General features: G+C 41.5%; 1 protein-coding gene across 3 annotated transcripts in view; it reads left to right on the forward strand.

Moving 5' to 3' along the window:
• The window catches only part of CDH13 (cadherin 13), a 1,163,636-nt gene that overhangs the window by 710,289 nt on the left and 433,680 nt on the right, over nucleotides 1-19,667 (forward strand). For all 3 annotated transcript variants that reach the window (XM_003820879.5, XM_063597784.1, XM_003820881.5), the window contains one exon: nucleotides 7,301-7,445. In XM_003820879.5, the coding sequence (XP_003820927.1) occupies nucleotides 7,301-7,445 (145 nt within the window). The remainder of the gene's footprint in view (nucleotides 1-7,300; nucleotides 7,446-19,667) is intronic.

Raw genomic sequence — 19,667 nt, forward strand, 5'->3', positions numbered from 1 at the left:
CATCCTCTGTCTCCCTCACCATATTATTCACTGTTGTCATTTGAGAATTAAATTGACAAGCGTTTTTTTTTTTTTTTTTTTTTTTTTTTTTTGCTTTTCAGAAAGTGTGTAGTGTCATGGAAGGAACTATGTGGTAGCTAGGCTGATACTATAATGTTTCCCAGCCTTTAGTTTGTGGCAGGATGCTACATAATATACAGACCCTCATTGTGTGGTTTAATGTGTAGCTTCATGTGTATTAATAAAAATATATAAGAAACTCATTAAGCTCCTCAATTCATGGATGATTTTGCCACAAATGAGGCAAGAGTAAAAAGTAGCAATCAATGTAAAGCAAAGCTACTAAGTAAATAGCTTAGTAAAGATAATGAAACAAAAAAAATGTAAGGGAGTCCATGCAAAAACATTCAGCAAGTGTGAGCACAGTGAGGGGAATGTGAATGTTACAATCGGACCTAAGTTTGAGTTCAGGCTGATGACAAATCAACTTTGGCACCATGGACCAGGTCCTTAAATTTCTTTGCTGCGATGAGTATTTGTTCAGATTGTTTTAAGCCAAATGAGACAGTGCAAAAAAGGCCAGACCTGTATGGGACACCAAATCAATGTTAGTCCTCTTCTTTTTAAAAAAAAAAGAAACAAGTAATCAGTTTAATGTACTCTGATATTGTTTACCACTGGGATTCTTGTTCATCAATTAAGGCTACAGAGTCCACCAGCCTACAGTCCATGGAGTCAGACCAACTGTCAGCTGTAATATGCCAGAGATGGAGAGAAAGGACAGATGGCCAGAGCTCAGGCCAAAACTTTGGATTCCAGTCTCTTAAAGAGGCATTGCCCCTTCCAAAGAGGGCTCTCTGCAGTCAATATCATATCAGCTACCTGTTTGGCACCAGGCATTGGGTCCAAGCTTCAGGATTTGCTAATAAACTCCCGTCCTCATGGGGCCAGACAGAGAGGTAGATGTAAATTGAATTATCACACCAATAGGTAATAACCCATGGGAAGTGTTACAAAGCAAGGAGGCTGACGCCATGGGAATGTAAGCCAGGGACACCGTAGCTGTTCTGGAGGAGTAAGGGAGGCTCTTCTTGATATTTGGGCCAAGATCTGAAGGATGAATAGCGGCAGCAAGGAAGCGTAGGTAGGAAACCCATGGTTGGTAGGAGGGTTGTATGTAAAAATACCTGCAAGAAAGGATGTGATGAGTTGGAAGAACTGAAAAAAGATGAGTGTAACTGGATAATAAGGAACAAGAGGGATTCCTTGTAACATGAAATGAGTGTGAGGAAGTGGGCTGTAGCCAGATTATAGAAAGATTTGTCAAAGCAAAGGCATTTGCTGTTTTTCCTAAGAGTGATGAGAAACCATTGAAAGGTATCCAATAGAGGGTGACATAAATCAATAAACATTGACAAAGACACCCTGGAAGCCCTATAGAAAACAGATGGTGGCAGGCAGTCATGGCTGTGCAGGAAGACCCACAGGGCGCCTTGCACAGTAGCCCTGGTGAGAAGTGACAGAAGCTAATCTCAAGGAGTGTTGAGGGGGATGGAGAGAAAAGGGGACATTCAGGAAGTGAAACAATGGATGTGGGCAGGGTGTGTTGATAGAGTGGCTGCTGATAGAAGAGAAGGTTTCATTTGAGGAAGAGAATGACTCGTGAGTTTCTTCTTCCTTGATCCCTGAGAGAGGGGCCATCCTCTAGACAATATTTAGAGCAAAGCGATAAACATGCAACTGTATTTATCATACTTTCTGGTTGCTCAAAAATCCTTGCCTCCAATGATGTCAATAATATTTTAATTAAGTTATTATAAATGTAAAATAGTTTTGCCCTCTCTAGGAAAGGATAAAGCTGGGCCCCTAAAAACTGGGGAGTAATATTTGGGTTCAGACCTACCAGCTTTGTATCAGACACTTTCATGTGTTATTTTAGTTAATCTGCACCAAGATCCTGCAAAGTCACCATGGTGGGCTCTTATTAATAACACAAAAACCAGGATACGGAGAGGTGCATGCTCTGCTCAGGGCCCGCATCTGGTGTGTCAGCAGGATTCAGTATCAGGTCTCCTGAATCCAGGTCCAGTGCTCTTTCCACAGCTCCTTAAAGCCCTCCACTCAGCCTTTCACAGATGTCCCCCACCTCCAGCAATTCTCCCCTCCACCTCTCCCACCAGTGCAGGTGGCATCTGGATCTCCCTCCCATGATCAGCCAAGCTTTCCACAGTGTGAGCAGGAAACCACTAGCACTAGAATCTCTCCAAGTGCTGGTTTAAACATAAATTCCTAAAGAATCTGATTTTACCCAGTTCCCTGGATGATCCATAGGCCCACTATGATAAAGCTGAATGAGTTACTCCTCCCTGGGATATTTCATCTCAATGGAGGAAAATAATTCTGTTGGGGTCCAAAAATCACACCAAGGCTAAGGCAATACAGGGTCCCCCAACACTCATCACCATTCTCTGTGACCTTTCCCATCTCTGGGACCTCTCCATTTTACTTTGTTTTCTGCAGTGTTTCACTTTTCAATTAATAACCAATTTCCTTCTACTTTTGTATTTGACAGCTTCTCAAAAAGTGATCAGACAAAATATGATTTTTAAGCATTCAGCATGCACAGTTGAAGATTAGAAGGACATTGGAAAAAATTGATGTTTATGGGAAATGTATGTGTATATTTGTATGTGTGTGCTGTGTCTGTGGTACATGTACATATGTCTGCCTGCATCTGAGTGTGTGTGTGTGTGTGTATGTGCGCATGTGCGTGCTGCTCCAGATAGACCTACAAACATCTGTCTTCCTGGCCTGTGTACTTGGGAGTGATGAATGAGTCCAACAGCCACACAGTGAAATTCCTAGCAGGTGGCAAGACTCAGCCTCCTGTTTGGAGCTTATTTATTTTCCTATAGCTGAACCTGGGAATACAGTTCCCATATTCCACAAGACCCTTGGATTTCCATCTCCAACCCCTGTGTCTCAGTACAACATCACTCAAACAGTAATGTGCACCCGAATTCTCTAGAAACAATGTTAAATTGGGTTTCCTCTGTAGGATCTAGGCAGGACCGAGGAGCCTGCATTTCTAACCAGCTCCTGGGGGATGCCAATGCTGCTGGCTTGGAGACTGACGTTTGAATAGCAAGGTACTAGAACACACAGCACAGACATTGGTCAAATGTGTAATTGCTCGGAGTTCAGGCTACCTACTATGGAATTAGTTATTAAAATCCTGCAACATTGGATAACTGTTTCTAGCTGTCATTTATTGAGTGCCCATCTCATCTGCCTCCACAGTGGACTTTTTTTTAATATCACACCTTGTTATTCCCATGCAGGTCAACCATTGAATCTAAGAATAGAAATCCTCATGTCTGAAGGGGTGGTCTTGAAGTAGGCAATGAGGGGCTGGATGGTTTCCATTTCCTTTGAGCAAGTATTTCATTGCCTTCTGCCGTGCCTACCTATTTGTTTTTCTCACAGTAGGTTTCTACCAAGTGGCATCTCACTTCTAACATAAAGAACAAGCATCAGAATGCCTCCCTTTGAATGCGTATGAGGTTGTTTTGTTTTTAGAACCCAAACACAGCCACTTGAATCTATCATGTAATTCAAAGGAAACAAGCATTATTCCAGTCTTTTCAAACTAAGGTTTTGTGTGCTTTGGGTATTTCAATTAGGAAGAAAGAAGGCAGGCAAGAATGTTGTTGAACATTTATTCTCTGATACTGGAGGATGCGGTGGAATTCAAGAGCCTGACTTCAGAAAGTTTGGCAGTTGCTAACTGTGGGTCTGACCTTCGTATGAGAACAGTGATGAAAACTCACGGGAATGTCAGATTTTGTTACGGTATGTGATTGGGTGGATAAGGCTGTATTTACTAACAACTTCCTCATGCATATGCATGTGCTTAATTTTCATCCACATCATTAATAAGATGATTTTAAAACTGGATGAACCTCTCCATAAAACACAAACATTTCCTATTATATATTTTATTCAGTCTACTATGTTTTCCTCTGTGGGGATCAAGCATGATATACTTCTTTCTCATCTCTGCCTTCCCAGGGACTCATAGGAAGAAAATGTCTTCATTCTTCACTTGGTTTAGATTGTTCTATGCAAAAACTCTTGTACGGACATAAGCCTTAACTTACTCCATTTGGAGCTGAGCAGAGTCCTAATTCTTTGACTTGATCTTATACCATTCCCCACTCCTAAATTAGTTCCAATTAGTTCCAAGTTCATCCTTACCTCAGAGTCTGCTATTGCTATTCCTGCTGTCTAGAAATCATTTTCCATGTGTTTTGTATGGCTATCTCTTTCCACTTTCTTGTCATTCAAGCCTCAGCTGAAACATTCCCTCAGCAATAAGGTTTTCTCCACCATTTATTTTGAATAGGTGCCCCCTGCCACACACACACACACACACACACACACACACACACACACACACACACTTTGTCAATCATACTCTACCCAGTGTTGGAAATGTTCTACATCTGTGTTGTCTAATATGGTAGCTACTACCTGCATGTGGCTACTGACCACTCAAAACGTTCCTAGTTTGACTGGAGTACTGAGTTTTTTCATTTTAATAAATGTAAATTGCAATAGCCATATGTGGCTAGCAGCTACAGTATTGGGTAGTGAAGCTTTCGTATTCAAACCTGTCTCATATCCTTCATAGCCCTCATCTGTGACTGAAATTATCTTGTTCATATCTTTTTCTCTTGTTCATCACCTGTCTCTCCATGCTGGGGTATCTTTTCTGCTAACCACTGGATACCAGGGTGTTCAGCATGATGGCTGACATGTAGTGGGTCCTCAAATAATTTTTATTAAATTAACTTTAAAATCCCACTTAACAGCCCTTCCCTGTTTTTAGAGACCGTTCCAAAGGTCTTGATTTCTGTTGATATTATTGTCCTCTGAAAAGTCTGAGTCAAACTCTGATTAGTTTTGTATAATAAAATACCATTGGATTGTCTATTTGCATAATTGGTTTTCTGAGATTCAGCTCCACATTCTGTATTTATCCTAATCAATGGTGTCTCCTTAGTTTCTGTCTTTCTTTCCATTGTGTTAAGATGGATCTGTTGTCTGCCCTTCCCAGTTTCAGCATATTTGAATATTTGGCAAATGTGAATTCTGATTACCTATCCTACTTGTAGCTTATGATACTGGCCAAGTCTTATAGAATGTAGAATCTTAGGATTCAGATCCAAGATATTTGTTGTCTTTAGGCACAGTGTTTTTTTGTTTCTGTGGGTTTTTTTGTTTTTTTGCTTTTTTGTTTTTTTTTTGGTTGAGTTAAAGTCAAGTCCTTGGCTATTTTGGGAAGATGAAAAACCAGACCTATGTTATTACATAAAATTGCCTCAAAGCTTTATTTTGATTGATTTCCTTTGTTAGCACTATTCTCATAATAGCTTAAAAAAAAATAAAAGCATAAAATTTCACTCTCTGTGAGATCTCCTTTGTGTGCAGATATTACGAGGCTCTGTTCATTTAATTTTTTCTTATTACATGCATTATTTTATCTGCCCCAGAAATCAAGTATGTATGTCTGTGTGTGAACTTGCTGGTAAAAGAATGAAGTAATCTTAAAGAAAAAAATTAAAAAATTATCTACCCACACATACCTGCTTTCATTTTGCTCACTGCCTTCAAATTCTATCCATATTTGTATGTCATGTATGATGATGCTCATGTTATTTTGTGTATTTTACTCAATATTCTAAGTAGATCAATAAAGTTTAAAAATTATTGTATTGTAATATGTTGTTACACAAACATCCCTTCAACTAGTTCCCTTCCACTGGATGTTCAGGCAGATGCCAGTGTAATTTTATTTTGAGAAATAACAATGCAGTGAATAGTTCCAAATATGTAGTGCAAACTTATATAGGATCAGGAGTGGTATAAAAACGGAACAAAAGTATGAGTCTTTCGTGGTTTCTGTTGAATTTTGCCATGCTTTTGGAAAGGATTATACTGGTTTACAATACCATCAGGTGGGATGTGACTCTACTGATTTATAACAAGAATGTTTGTCTTTCATTTTTCTAATTTGGGCTCTTTTTTGACAATAGTATTGATAATAACTGTAGCAACAATAGCAGCGGTTAATATTCTTGAGACATATTATATGATACACCATATTTAAATGCTTTAGAAATATTGTTTATAGTGGTTAAAAAAGTGAGCTCTGGAGGCAGACTTCCCAAGGTCAAATCTGGACTCCACCATTTATCTTCTCTTTGCTTTCATTCTCTCCTCTGTAAAAAGATCCAAAGGGTTGTTATGAGAATCAAGTGAGATAATATAGTATAGAGCTAAAGTAAGCCCTGGTTAAGTGTTTGTTATTATTCCTAATAATGAGTGTTTTTGTTAACCCCACTTACAGATGAGAAAACTGAGATCCAGTGTCTTGCTCAAGGTCACACAGATAGGGAAGAGTTGTACTAGGATTCCAAATGCAGATGCCCTTTTCTGACCAAAATACTGCTATGCAGGGACCAACACTTGTATCCAAGGGGAAGTATTACTCTTATGGCTGAGTTAAATCAAGGTTGAATTAAGCACAGAAAATGTGCGCATAAGGTCCCCGTGATTCACTGGAAATGCCATGGCATAATGCTTCGTTTCCAAGACAAACAAAAAAGTTTTTTTTTATGCTTCCTTCTTCATTGAGATCTGAAAGTAGTTCCCTATGGAAGTGATTCATGGTGTTGTGAAATCCTCCGAAATTGTAAACAGCCTGGTGGGCAGGAATCCCGAGGTCTCATTCAGGCCCCCTGCAAATTCTGAGTTCCTAGCCTGAGGAAAGCCTCCAACAAATACTGACCTGACTTTCTCCTAAAAGATTGCCATAAACACTTTTGGTTATCTCTTAATGTACTTGGTTCATAACTGCTTAGTCAATTATTTTTATTAGCATAACATTCCTTTTAAGCATAATGATATTGGGAAAACAGAAATGATATAAGCTTAATTTCTTGGCTATGACTGTTTATGTTTTGAGTTTTTTTGTTTTGTTTTAACTTTCTTTGCAGATTTGATGAATTAATTGTAAATTTCCCAAGGGGGATCTAAAGTGAACTGATCTTTGCCTTTTATTCTGGAATGTTCAATTTCTATTCTAGTCCCAGTGACTATCCTCTGAGACCAAAATTTCAATATTGCCAAGGGCTCATAAAATTGTCGATATAACCTACTTTCTCTAGAGAACCTTATTTGAATTTTCATAATGAATTAATATCTTCTTTCTCCCCCAATCTCTTTGCTCAAATAGCTATTTGTGGAGACCACTGATGTCAACGGCAAAACTCTCGAGGGGCCGGTGCCTCTGGAAGTCATTGTGATTGATCAGAATGACAACCGACCGATCTTTCGGGAAGGCCCCTACATCGGCCACGTCATGGAAGGGTCACCCACAGGTATGTCACATTGGCTTACCTTTAGCATAATGGCTTGGAAAGAGGCACACTATGATCTTTGTGGATTCTAGGGACTGTCTTATGGCTGTTCCAACTTGTCAGCTTGTATCAGCGTCGACTTATTACTTCCCTGCGTAGAAGCCAGGTTGGAAAGCTAAAGTGCGAAGCTTGACCGAGGTGTTGCAAGCTACGGAAATCTCTTTCATTGTCTCTGAAGATCATCCTCCAAGGATGACTGCCATCTAAGTCTCTAAGGCATGGCTGATGTTGGGCACCATGTAAATATCCAGCTTACCTTTGTGAAAGTCCAAGGCTAAACTTTGTGCTATAGCAGGGCTTTGATGAGAATTGGGTCCCCATTACAAACTCCTCAGTTCTTTCTTTTCACAGTGGCCTTTTAATAAGAACTATTTTAGTAAAATAGGTAGGACTTCTTCCCTTCCCTTAGAAGATGTGCATGAAGAAATCTTTTGTCTTCAGTCAGAGGACCAAAAGGAGGATGTTTGATATCTCTCTCTGGAAATGCGTAAATGCATGTGCCTACTGTTATAGAAGTCACTCAAGGTTACTATAGAGCTCCCGCTATCTTTTCCCATGTTTAACCTTTCTATCAGGGACGGTTTTAGAATTTAGAGCTTCCTTTTTTGCCCCAATACATACAAATTAAAGTATCCCACAGCCAGCAGCTGAAGTCACTCCTAAGTATAATGCTTGAGAAAATGAAAGAATAAAACAGAAAAATTCCTCTTCGGCTCACTTTGATTTTCAACTTTAAAATACACTTGAGTGAAAAAAACACCATATTAAGAGTATGATATTAAGAGTATCATGATACTCCTAGATTATGCCCAAATAGGTAAAATAGTGATTCGTCAGACCAGACAGGAGGTGAGAGCGGCTTTTACTATTTTTCCCCCTTTTCTGAATTGATGGGATCTATCAGTGACATGTAGATACATGAGGCTCTGGAAATGTTGCCATGGTAAACTTCCCAGACAACCAGGTGGATAATTGTATGCAAGATGCCTAAAACCTCCCGTCAGCTTCAAGGAGCTGGGTCTTTATGCACTGCATCAGATCCCCCAAGGGCAAGAGCGACCCTCTTCCTTCCCAGTTTTAAATGCGCTCCGTAAAAATGAAAGCAAATGCACTGCGTGTGTGCTGGAGGGTGTTTAGGGGAGTGCTGGAGGCAGAGGGCAGAGGAGCAATGACAGGTCTGGAGAGAAGGAGAGAGGGCAGGTGAAGGGAGGTCAGGTCACTTTAGGGCAGACAATCCACGTGGCCCCTCTCTGTGAGCTGCTTTTGATGGAAAGATGGCTTCTGGTGAGAAACACCCTAGAATTTCGGTTTGATGTTTACAGAAATCTTCTTAAGCGAGCTGATGTGCAGAACACATTTGGAGAACCAATGAGGAAAGCGATTAAAGAGGCCAAAGTTTGAGCAGAACAGAAAAATGATTCCCAATTGCTATCTGTGGTACTCGGGCCCCATGAGTCAGTGACTAGAATTCAGATGGGCTGGAAAAGTGTTCTAAATGTAAATGACAGTGCTTACATTCGGGATGGCTGTGAGCTTGCACATGTCTTTGTATATTATGTGTGTATATGATTAGATGGTGTCCAATTTTCCTCCCACTGTGCCTGTCCTTAAAGTTTAGAAAAGAATTTCAGATACATGTAATATTTTTTGATACATGTATATACATGTAATATTTTTTGAAGAAAGAGTTCTTTTTGTACATTGAATTCTTTATGCACATGTTATTTTGTGTATTTTTTATGTATGTTTTTTGTGTATTTTTTAGGTAGAGTTCTTTATGCACATTGAATTTCTTAAATCACAGAGTTATTCAGTTAGAGACAGTTCTCCAGCAAAACATAAACCACCTCAAATATCTATTTATGATTGGTATTATCCTATAAAAATACATAAAGACTCAGGTGTCTGTATGGATTCATTGTTTTCTTTCTCAGCACCCTCTGGGTTGGACTATAAAGCACGCAGTGAAATAGAATCAGTCAGATTTGGGATCCAGAATGTGGAAATGTTGCAAAAGACTTTCAAACAAAAAGCCACTTAGATTACTTAGCACCCTGTAAGAGAGTTTCAGGCAAGATGGCCCCTGAAGCATTCATGAGGCCAGTGGGAATCTGATGAAGAAGACGGTATCCTCTTTCCAACCTCTTCTTCAACTTAAATCGTTTACAAGTAATAACAAACCCTAACTGGCTATAAAAATGATCGCCTCTTGTATTTCCATTATGCTCTGCTCATCTGTGGCTCATAGGATCCCATGTGTTGTAGAAATTATTCGACACCCACTGGGAGTAAGGGTGGGGGTAGGGGTGGGGTTTGGGTGGGGGTAGGGGTTGGGGTTGGGGGCTGACTCTGGAAAGAGTTCCATGACTTTTCCATGCTCTCACAAATAAAAGATGGGAGTCAGTGCATAACCTGCCTTCAAATCATATGCTCTTTCACCTGTCCCACTGAATTCATGGTGAACACAGCCATCAGGTATCATAGCACTGCGTCGAGTACTTACTGTGTGCCAGCAGCCATATATGTACAATATCATTTCATCCATGATCCCACTTCCTGCCCTGAGAGGTAGCTACCACTATCCTTATCTTACAGATGAGAAAACCGAACATCAAAGAGGCTCAGGAACTTTACAAAGTTACCTGGCTGGGGAAAAGGCACAATCAGTGTCTACGTCTCCAGCTTCAAAATTTGGTGAATGGTTGATTATTTAGCTGGTAAGAGGCTGCCACATCTGCCTTAATTCTCTGCAAATTCTGGCCACATCTGCACTGGCATCATGCTCAAAAGACTAGTCCGGGTCTGTCTACAATAGCCCGCATTTCTTCCTGGGCCTTGTGTGAGCTACAAGAAACCCAAGAACCAGCTGGGTGGAGTGGCTCAAGCCTGTAATCCCAGTACTTTGGGAGGCTGAGGTGTGTGAATCTTGAGGTCAGGAGTTGGAGACCAGCCTGGACAATGTGGTGAAACCCCATCGCTACGAAAAAAACAAAAATTAGCCAGGTGCGGTGGTGGGTGCCTGTAATCCCAGCTAGTCAGGAGGCTGAGGCAGGAGAATTGCTTGAACCCAGGAGGCGGAAGTTGCAGTGAGCCAAGATCACGCCACTGCACTCCAGCCTGGGCGACAGAGAAAGACTCCATCTAGGAAAAAAATGAAACCTAAGAGCCACCTGACCCACTGGGTCTGCTCTCTTGTTTCCATGTTTTACACCACAGACTCTTTGCAGGCCCAGCTGGGGGAAGCATTTGTGCAGTTCTATCAGATGAACTGATTTAGATCCTCACAGAAAATGACTAGTTCTTCTGATGAAATAGCCAGGCCCATTGAATCACCTCTAGGGTTCAACGGTGTTAAGTGTTGAGACCTTTGTCACCACTCATGTCACTTTTTTCTGAGCCTACATAACCAAAGGCAGCTTCATGGGGCACAGCCTTTGTGGTCTCACACAGCCCAGGGAACAGAAGGGTCCCATGCTCAGAAGGGCCTGGGGCTTGGTTTAGTGTTCTGCTGTCACCATGTTGAAATTCTTAATAATTGTTGAACAAGGTGTCTGCATTTTCATTTTACACTGAGCGTCACAAATTATGTGGCTGTTCCTGCTCACAGCATTGTAGCCTAGAGCTGTGTTTGACGCTGTGCTCAGCTATTTAACACGGTGTGATATTGGGCAAGTTACTGAACCTTCTAGGAGCCTCTGCAAATGGGGATAGAATATAACAGTAGCTACCTTAGAGAAGTATATGTGAGGATTCAGTGAGACAACATGCTTCACCCAGTGCTTAGGGAATAGTAAATGTACAATGAATGCCTTTGTATTGTTAACAGTGCAGTTAATATTTGTATTCTGTAAGAGTACCCTTTAGCAAAGGTAAAGCAAAGAGACACATGAGTTGTGTGAAGACAAATTCATCTTCCAGCAAACCACGCGTCATTTTCATGTCCCCGTGTGTTCAAATGCCCTCGGCACCAATCTATCACAAAGGAAGGTCACCCATATTTATCTGTATGTGCAGACAGGAGACCATTCTGGCTGCTCAGCACTAAACTCCAGGGTATTGTTTTGGTGAATCATTCCTGGATGAAGGAAGATCAACAGAACATAATGGTCTTTGACTTTGCCGATCATCAGCTGTTCCTTTTGCAGAGCCACAGACATTGATTTATGAGGCCCAAGCCAAGGCTCTGACTGCTCCTTGAGGGCAACTAGATCTCTCTGTGAGTTTGGTGTTTTCTGATGGCCAAGACATGGTGTTCATGAGTAGGGGGTAGAGGGTGAGAACTCTTGAAATTCCTGGAGGGCACTAATTCCTAGGCCCCATCATGTCTTGTTGGCATCAATTCATGGATGTTTTGCCCTCCGGTGGTTTCCTGGGCACCTTTGAGAATGGCTGACCATGAGAAATGGCATGCCAGGCTCCCACAGAAGCAGGCCCTGAGATGAAGATTGAGGCCTGTGGTTTGCCTGAGAGAGAGGTACAGGGACAGATACCAGGTAAGGTGAGGTACAGAAAAGGAAGTCAGACAACTTGAGGTGCATTATTATTATTATTATTATTATTATTGAGATGGAGTTTTGCTCTTTTTGCCCAGGCTGGAGTGCGATAGTATGATCTCAGCTCACTGCAACCTGCGCCTCCTGGATTCAAGCAATTCTCCTGCCTCAGCCTCCCGAGTAGCTGGGATTACAGACACCTGCCACCACGCCCAGCTAATTTTTGTATTTTTAATAGAGATGGGGTTTCACCACTTTGGCCAGGCTGGTCTTGCACTCCTGACCTCAGGTTATCCGCCCACCTTGGCCTCCCAAATGCTGGGATTACAGGTGTGAGTCACTGCACCTGGCCCTTGAGGTGCATTATTAAACTAGCTCCCAGAGTCGGTAACTGCAGTTTTATCCTTTTGGGGGAGCTCAAGGAAATGACATTAAACACATACGTTAGAGTTATCTCAGCTGAGGGGCAGGTAGCTAGAATATCTACTCCCCCAAGCCTGATAATGAGACATCGGTTCAAAGCTGTCCCCAAGGAGGGAGGGCTTTAATTTCCAGGCACTTGCAGCCAGCTGTGCCCAAGGGCAACCTGGGATCCATGAGCTCCAATATCCTGTCCTCTTGAGGCCTCGGCCTTCCAACAACATCAGGAGCTGGCTGTAGGTTGTGTTCTCTCTCTTGGCTTTTAGCCACCCCAAATGGCAGCCAGGGGAGCTGGGAGAATGGCAGCCCCCACCCTGGACGGGTGGGGCAGCTTTGAGAAAGATAGGTGGTGAGAAGTCACAGAAGGAAAGAATTAGCTCCCAAACTGCATGACTGACAAAGATGAATGTGGCATTTACCTAGAGGTGCACGTTCTGTGTCCTGAAAGATGCACATTGCTTAGGCATGTCTGATCCTTCTTCTTGAGGCTGTTGAAGACAAGCAGAGATTAGCAGTTACGTCCTCATTGTCTAACTTCTGAAAGCCCAGCCACTTTCCCTCCCTCGCTTTCCTGTCTTAGTCCCTTTAATTTTTTTTTCCATCCAGTATGCTTAGCAAGCATTTACTCTGTGCTGGCGCTATTCTAAGCTCTGAATGTGCAACGCTGGACCTGGCAGGTGCTGCTTGTTCCCTCCTGGTATTCATAGCTGAGGAGGGAGGATAGCATCCAGTAAATAAGAAAGAAAATTGCGGCAAGTGCTGCAACATAGCTGTATGGGAGGCTCATCTCAGGAGGGGCCAAACCTAGTCTTGTAGTGAGATAGAAGGCCGCTCTGAAGAGATGATGTAGGGAGTTTTTGTCTTTAATTTTTCCTCCAGGATCCACCTGAGTTCCTTTTCAAGACACAGTTCCTTTAATTTTTAAACACGTCCAGCCATTCCAGACATAAGAAAAAACCAGCCGATCAAGTGGCCTTTGGGAGTAATGGCTATCCTGAGAGCTCAGCTTTGCTTGGAAGTTGCTATTTTCCAAAACAGCTTGAGCTATATAAAGATGGCTAGGATAGTTGATAGTTGATATTTGACACCTAGCTCAGCAGATGGTCTTCAGGTTGTTGCTATGGCCTGGTAGTAAAGTCCCTTTTTTGGTTACCTTTTTACTTGTTGCAGTAACTGTGATGTGGCTTTTCAACCCATTGACTGTTAATTTTTTTTTGCTGGTATTTTCAGACTTTCACGCTGTAGGCTCCTCCATTCTCAACTGCCCCAACCAATCCTATGTGTTCCTGGAATATCAGGCATGTGGCTATTTCTTTTTTTTTTTTCTTAGGTAGATATATTTTTTAAAAAATAAATAAAGCAATTCTGTTCTTTTCGAGTGAAAGAAAATGCAGTCACTCCCCAGTGTCGCCATCCAGAGATAACCGTAGTTGACATTTTAGTGAGTGCAGTTCTGGGGTTCTCTCCTGGCATCTCTACACGGAAAGATGCAGGTGCACAGTTTTACAGAATGGGAGCTCTATGTGCTTTTCCGTAAATCTCTCTCTTCACTCCTCAGGGTCTTATGGACATTTTTGTAAATCAATAAACATCAAGCAACATCATTGTTTCAAACAGCTAGGGTCTGGATCTACCATCGTATCCTTAACCAATTTCCTATTGATTTAAGTTGTTTTCACTTTTCTACACTTCCATCAATTCTGCAGAAGAGAGCTCATCTCTTCCTATGTTTGTGACAATTTCTATAGGATACATTTATATGAGCTGGATTAATGGGACGGCGGATATGCCTTGTTATGTTTTGATCCCTATTCAGGTGATGCTTCTAATCAGAGGATTTTAGTCTGTATCTTGGCTAAGCTTGTTCATGCAGCAGGATACAATAGTCTTTCTTTTGACACACAGATATACTGATGGATATTTTTGTTTGTTTCTCCAGATGACACTCAGTATCTACAAGTTTTTGTGGTCATTTCACTAGCTGTTTTGTAGATTGTGGATGGTCTTGCTATGGAATCCTTGCTGGGTATTGTGGTGGAGGCAGAGGAATGCAGTGGTTGAGACTGGCCCCTTTCCTCAGGTCATCACTGGAATTTTAGTGAAGAAGCGCTGCCCAGGGATGGCATCATTAACATGCTGCAGAGCCCTTGAGCTTGGAGACAGCACTTGAATTATGGTACAATTCACTGTAAATGTGTTTTATGGTCACCTTAAATGTGTTTAGGTGACCATAAAACACATTTTATGAAGGAGTTGCATAATCCAATCAGAGACCATTTCCCAAAGGGAAAATTCACAACTAAATGGAATGAAAAGTATTATCTGAACTTCACTAGCTATTGACTCCACCTAGTCATTCAAGAGGAAAGGGAATGCTTATACATTGTTAGTGGAAATGTAAAGGAGTACAACTGTATGGAAAGGAGTATGGATAGTTCTCAAAAAACTTAGAATAGAACTACCATTTAATCCAGCAGTCCTGCTACTGGGTGCCTGCACAAAGGAAAAGAAGCCACTGTATCAAAAAAACACCTGCACTCATGGTTATCACTACGTGTATTTATCACCACACCATACATACATACACACAAACAATGGAATACTATTCAGCCATATAAAAGTATAAAATCAGCCAGGTGCGGTGGCTCACGCCTATAATCCCAGCACTTAGGGAGGCCGAGGCAGGTGGATCACGAGGTCAGGAGATCGAGACCATCCTGGCTAACACGGTGAAACCCCATCTCTACTAAAAATACAAAAAATTAGCCAGGTGCTGTGGCAGGCACCTGTAGTCCCAGCTACTCAAGATGCTGAGGTGGGAGAATGGCATGAACCCGGGAGGCAGAGTTTACAGTGAACCGAGATCGTTACACTGCACTCCAGCCTGGGCGATAGAGCGAGACTCCGTCTCAAAAAAAAAATAAATAAATATATAAAGTATAAAATCATGGCTTTGGCAACAAGTGGATGACATTATCTTTGGTGAAATAACTCAGAAAGTCAAATACTGCATGCTCTCACTTATAAGTCAGAGCTAAATCAGGTGTACACATGGACATAGAGTGTGGAATAATAGAACTTGGAGACTCAGAAGGGTGGAAGTGTGGCAAGGGTGTAAGGTGTGAGAAATTGCTTAATGAGTACAATATATGTTACTCAGGTGATAGTTACACTAAAAGCCAAGACTTCACCACTGTGCCACATGTCCGTGTAACAAAACTGCACTTGCACTGTTAAATCTATAAAAATAAAAAAGAAACGGAATCTTTGCCAAGTTCCTCCTATGTCTGAAGGTCCTCTGGTGATATCTCACACCGGCTCAGAACCAAGGCAGTCGGCTCCCTTGTCATAGCCATTGGGATTTCCGTCCTCCATATCCCAGGCCCCCACCCTGATGGGCACCATTGCACATGTCAGGCCCGCCCTGATGGGCACCATTGCACGTGTTAGGACCCTTGGCTCCTGGCTCATGGGAGCTGGATACCAAAGCATCTGCTGGGACAGGAGAGAATGCCCGAACCCCTTTATTCTGGTAGAAGAGTATCTAACCAACCAACAGAACTGTATGTTTCTTCTTTAATGTGGATAAGTATGAAAACAACTCTTTTCATTTTTATTTATAGCTCTCTCTCCCCCTAAATTCACACATGCATGTCTGGGGCTGGAGATCAGCTCAAGAGATGGACACCCCATTGTTTCCGGAAACACTCTCCTCTCTAACCGTGAAGTCTTATTCCTGGACTAGCCTATGTATCTGCCTCTCCTCTGCCCATCACCCGTGCTCATATCATTCACATTAGACCTTTGTATTCTGGGTGAACTGGGGAGATGTGGCCCTTGGGTTCACTTTGATTACTTCCTTGTAAAAATAAACGCTTAATAGCCCTGCCCACTAGTTTTTTGGATATAATATTTTAGGCCCAAGCTGGGAGTCATCCTTCCATCACTCTATATTTGGAAGAGGGTAGGATTTGTGGTATCAAATATTTAAAAATAAAAGTAAAAATATTAAAATTAATTGAGTAACTTAATTAAAATAATAGTTTAAAGTGGCAGCAGGGCAAAGGAGCATTTGTAGCTTCAGAAATGTAGTGATCATTCTACAGTCTTTTGAAAAGATAAACCTGTCAGGAATTTCTAGCCAAAATGAAAATTGGTGACGGTTGAGCAGCTGCAAAGCAAAAGTGAAAAAGTCCTTGAGTTGTCCTAGCACAGAGCGTGCTCACCAGCGCCGTTGGATCCCATCCCTGATACCAAAGGATCCACTGTGAATAGCCCAGCAATTTTTAGCACTGCAGCTGAGTAAAACAGAGTGGCAGATCCAAATGTCATTAAACATTTATAATTTCAGGGAAATCCTTATTTCAAATCAATTTTTCTTAACCATTTCCTCAGTAAATTCATTCAACAAGTATTTATCGGGCAGTTTCTATGAGTCAGAGAATATTATAGGGGCTGGGGATATAGCAGTGACCAAGACCATTTAGAACTCTATTCTTAAGACATTGCCACCTTCCTGGGAGGAGAAAGGTGCCAACAAAAATGGATAAACCATATAATTTAAGTTTTGGATAAAATAAAACAAGGTACATTACTTTATTGACATAAGGTCAAGAAAAGTCCTCTCTAAAGAGGTGATGTTGAAGCTGAGCCCAGTGAAATAAAGGAGCCTACCACGTAAAGGCATGGAGAAAGGATGTTCCAGACGCAGGGGCCAGGAAGTGCAGAGACCTGAGGCAGGAATGACCTGAGGGACAGTAGTACCAGGTGAGACAGGGAGATGGGCAAGGGCAAGGGCAAGATCCTTCTGAGCATGAGTCAACAAACTATGGGCCGTGGGCCAAATCTGTCTCTCTGCCTGTTGTTTTTTAAATAAAGTTTTATTAGAATACAAATGTGCCCATTCATTCATGTATTGACTATGGCTGATTTCGCACCATATTGGTAGAATTGGGTAGCTGGGACAGAGACTGTATATTCCACAGAGGCAAAAGTATGTAATACCTGATCCTCTGCAAATAAAAAGTTTGCAGAGCCCTGGCTTAGAACTCCATACATTTTGATTACATTTTAAACTTAGTAGGAAGCCCTTGGGTGGTTTTAAGCAAGGAAATAGATATGATTTTACTGTTGAAAAATGACTTGTGCTATTCTGTGGAGAGAGAAATAGGGAAACAAGGCATTTCAGTGTTCTAGGCATGAGAAAACCATGGCAGCTATGGAGATGGAGAGAAGAGATCACATAAAATTTTTACAGCAAGTGTGTGACAAATTGGAAAATTCTAAATATTGAGTCATTTTATGATGCCAGCTTATTATAACTGATGCCATCTATGTGGAATTACAATAATACTGTAAGCCTTAATAGGTTTATAAATTTTCTGCAAGTATAAACCAGACTCTACCTTCAGTTCTCTTTCTCAGCAACACAGTTAAGGCCCGGAGAACTGAATGGTTTTCTCTTCATCCTTCAACTTCCAACATTTAGGAGAGTCCCAGGCACAAATTATCCACCCAATAAATTCCACTGGATGAACAAATGGCCCCAAAGGCCAGAAAGCCTGAATCCCGATAAACTGTTTTTTAATTCAATTTTTAAATAAATGGTTGTATTTATTGAAAATGTATTCATTCTTTCAACAAATACCTTTAGAGTACCTGCCGTATACCAGGTATGCTGTTTAATGAGGATGGGGTTGGAGGGGGTGAATGCATGAAACAGAATGGATGCTGACTCTGTAGAGCTTGCAGACTAAAGAGGAAGTCAGTAAATAAAGCATCACTGTTACACAGGGGAACGTCAGTTTTCAACTGCTACACAGGGGAGCATCTCTCTAGGATTAAGGGAGGGAGATGTTGCCTGTCCCAGGGTAACACAGCAGTGGTAATCAGCTGTATATTTTTCTAGCACTATTATGTACTGGATACTGGTCCAGGTTCCACACCTACCTTTTAAAGCAGTCCTTACAAACGTTTGACAATTGAGGAAACAGACACTCAGGGAGGTTAGGTGACTCCCCCGTGGTCACACAGCTGGTGGGTGATGAAGCTCAGATCGAAACTCAGACCTGTATGACTCTAATTCTTGTGCTTTTTCATTTCATCCCCATCCACAACACCCACTGTCCTTTAACTATTTCACCCGTGATGATGTTGCAAGTAATTCCAAAGTTGCTACCTTAAATGTAAGAGAGCATTTTCTTACACAGATGAGTGAGTTTATTTTCATGTATTTGTGTGTGTGTATGTGTGTGTGTGTGTGTGTGTGTGTAGATGAGAAAGAGAAAGAGAAAACCACCAACCTTCCTTAGTCATTTTATAGTAGCCCAGCTTGCCAGGTAACTCCACACAGCGCATCCTTACTGGTGGTAACCTCAAATAAAGCCAGATTCTCCCCCTAGCGGTAGTTTGAGAGATGCTCAAGAACTCGAAGATTCATAAAGCATGCTGAGCCATCCATCAGTCAAGACAGGCCACAAATGTCAGAAAAGATTGATAATCAGCAGGGAGCTTGATAAAGCAGCTTTTACTGCAGGACCGTTGCTCTAAGACTCCCATCCCTTCTGAGAAGGCAGTCTAGAGCTGCTGCTTCCATTTATCTATACAAATACCTTTGAATTGCTTCACCTTAATATATATACAGTAAGATTTTTTTAAAGCCCTGAATAATTTGTGTATAGAATCACCTCCCTTCTTAAACACATGGAAGAGATTCAATATGGTAAGTTCAATGGGCAGAGGGCATATAAAATCCCTTTCAAGTATATGTCTTATAAAATATAGGTCATGAATTGAGTTTTACAGTATCAAAGAAAAAAGTTTAATAGACTTACAGCTTTCTTGCTTTAATTATGGGTGCGTTTTTTAAAAACCAAGTATAGTACCCAAGCTATTTTATTATTCAGAAGACTGGCTCTTTTCAAAGAAGTGTCAAAAGTTTGGTTTGGGGAATTCTTGTGTTTTCTTTCTTGCTCCAGTTTTCCACTTTTCTTTAGTGTGTGACCATCTTTATCTCCTATGATACTAGTTTATAATAGGCTTCTAACATGGATGCCTTCCTCTTGGAGGTGGGTTGGGGTTCGTGTTCCCATAGTCAAGCTCTGTATCCTTAAAAAAGGGCCTGCTTTTCAGAATGATGGAGGACCTCGCTGGCCTGTTTCCCTGGCCCATCAAATCCAGACTCCAGAGCTGCTTTGCCATCTGTTCCTCTCCTTCCTTCTCATTTCTGAAATTTTACCCTCTATCTAGCTGAAGAGGTTCTATGCTTGTT

Source organism: Pan paniscus, chromosome 18, assembly GCF_029289425.2.
Source record: "Pan paniscus chromosome 18, NHGRI_mPanPan1-v2.0_pri, whole genome shotgun sequence".
NCBI classification, from domain to species: Eukaryota; Metazoa; Chordata; class Mammalia; order Primates; family Hominidae; genus Pan; species Pan paniscus.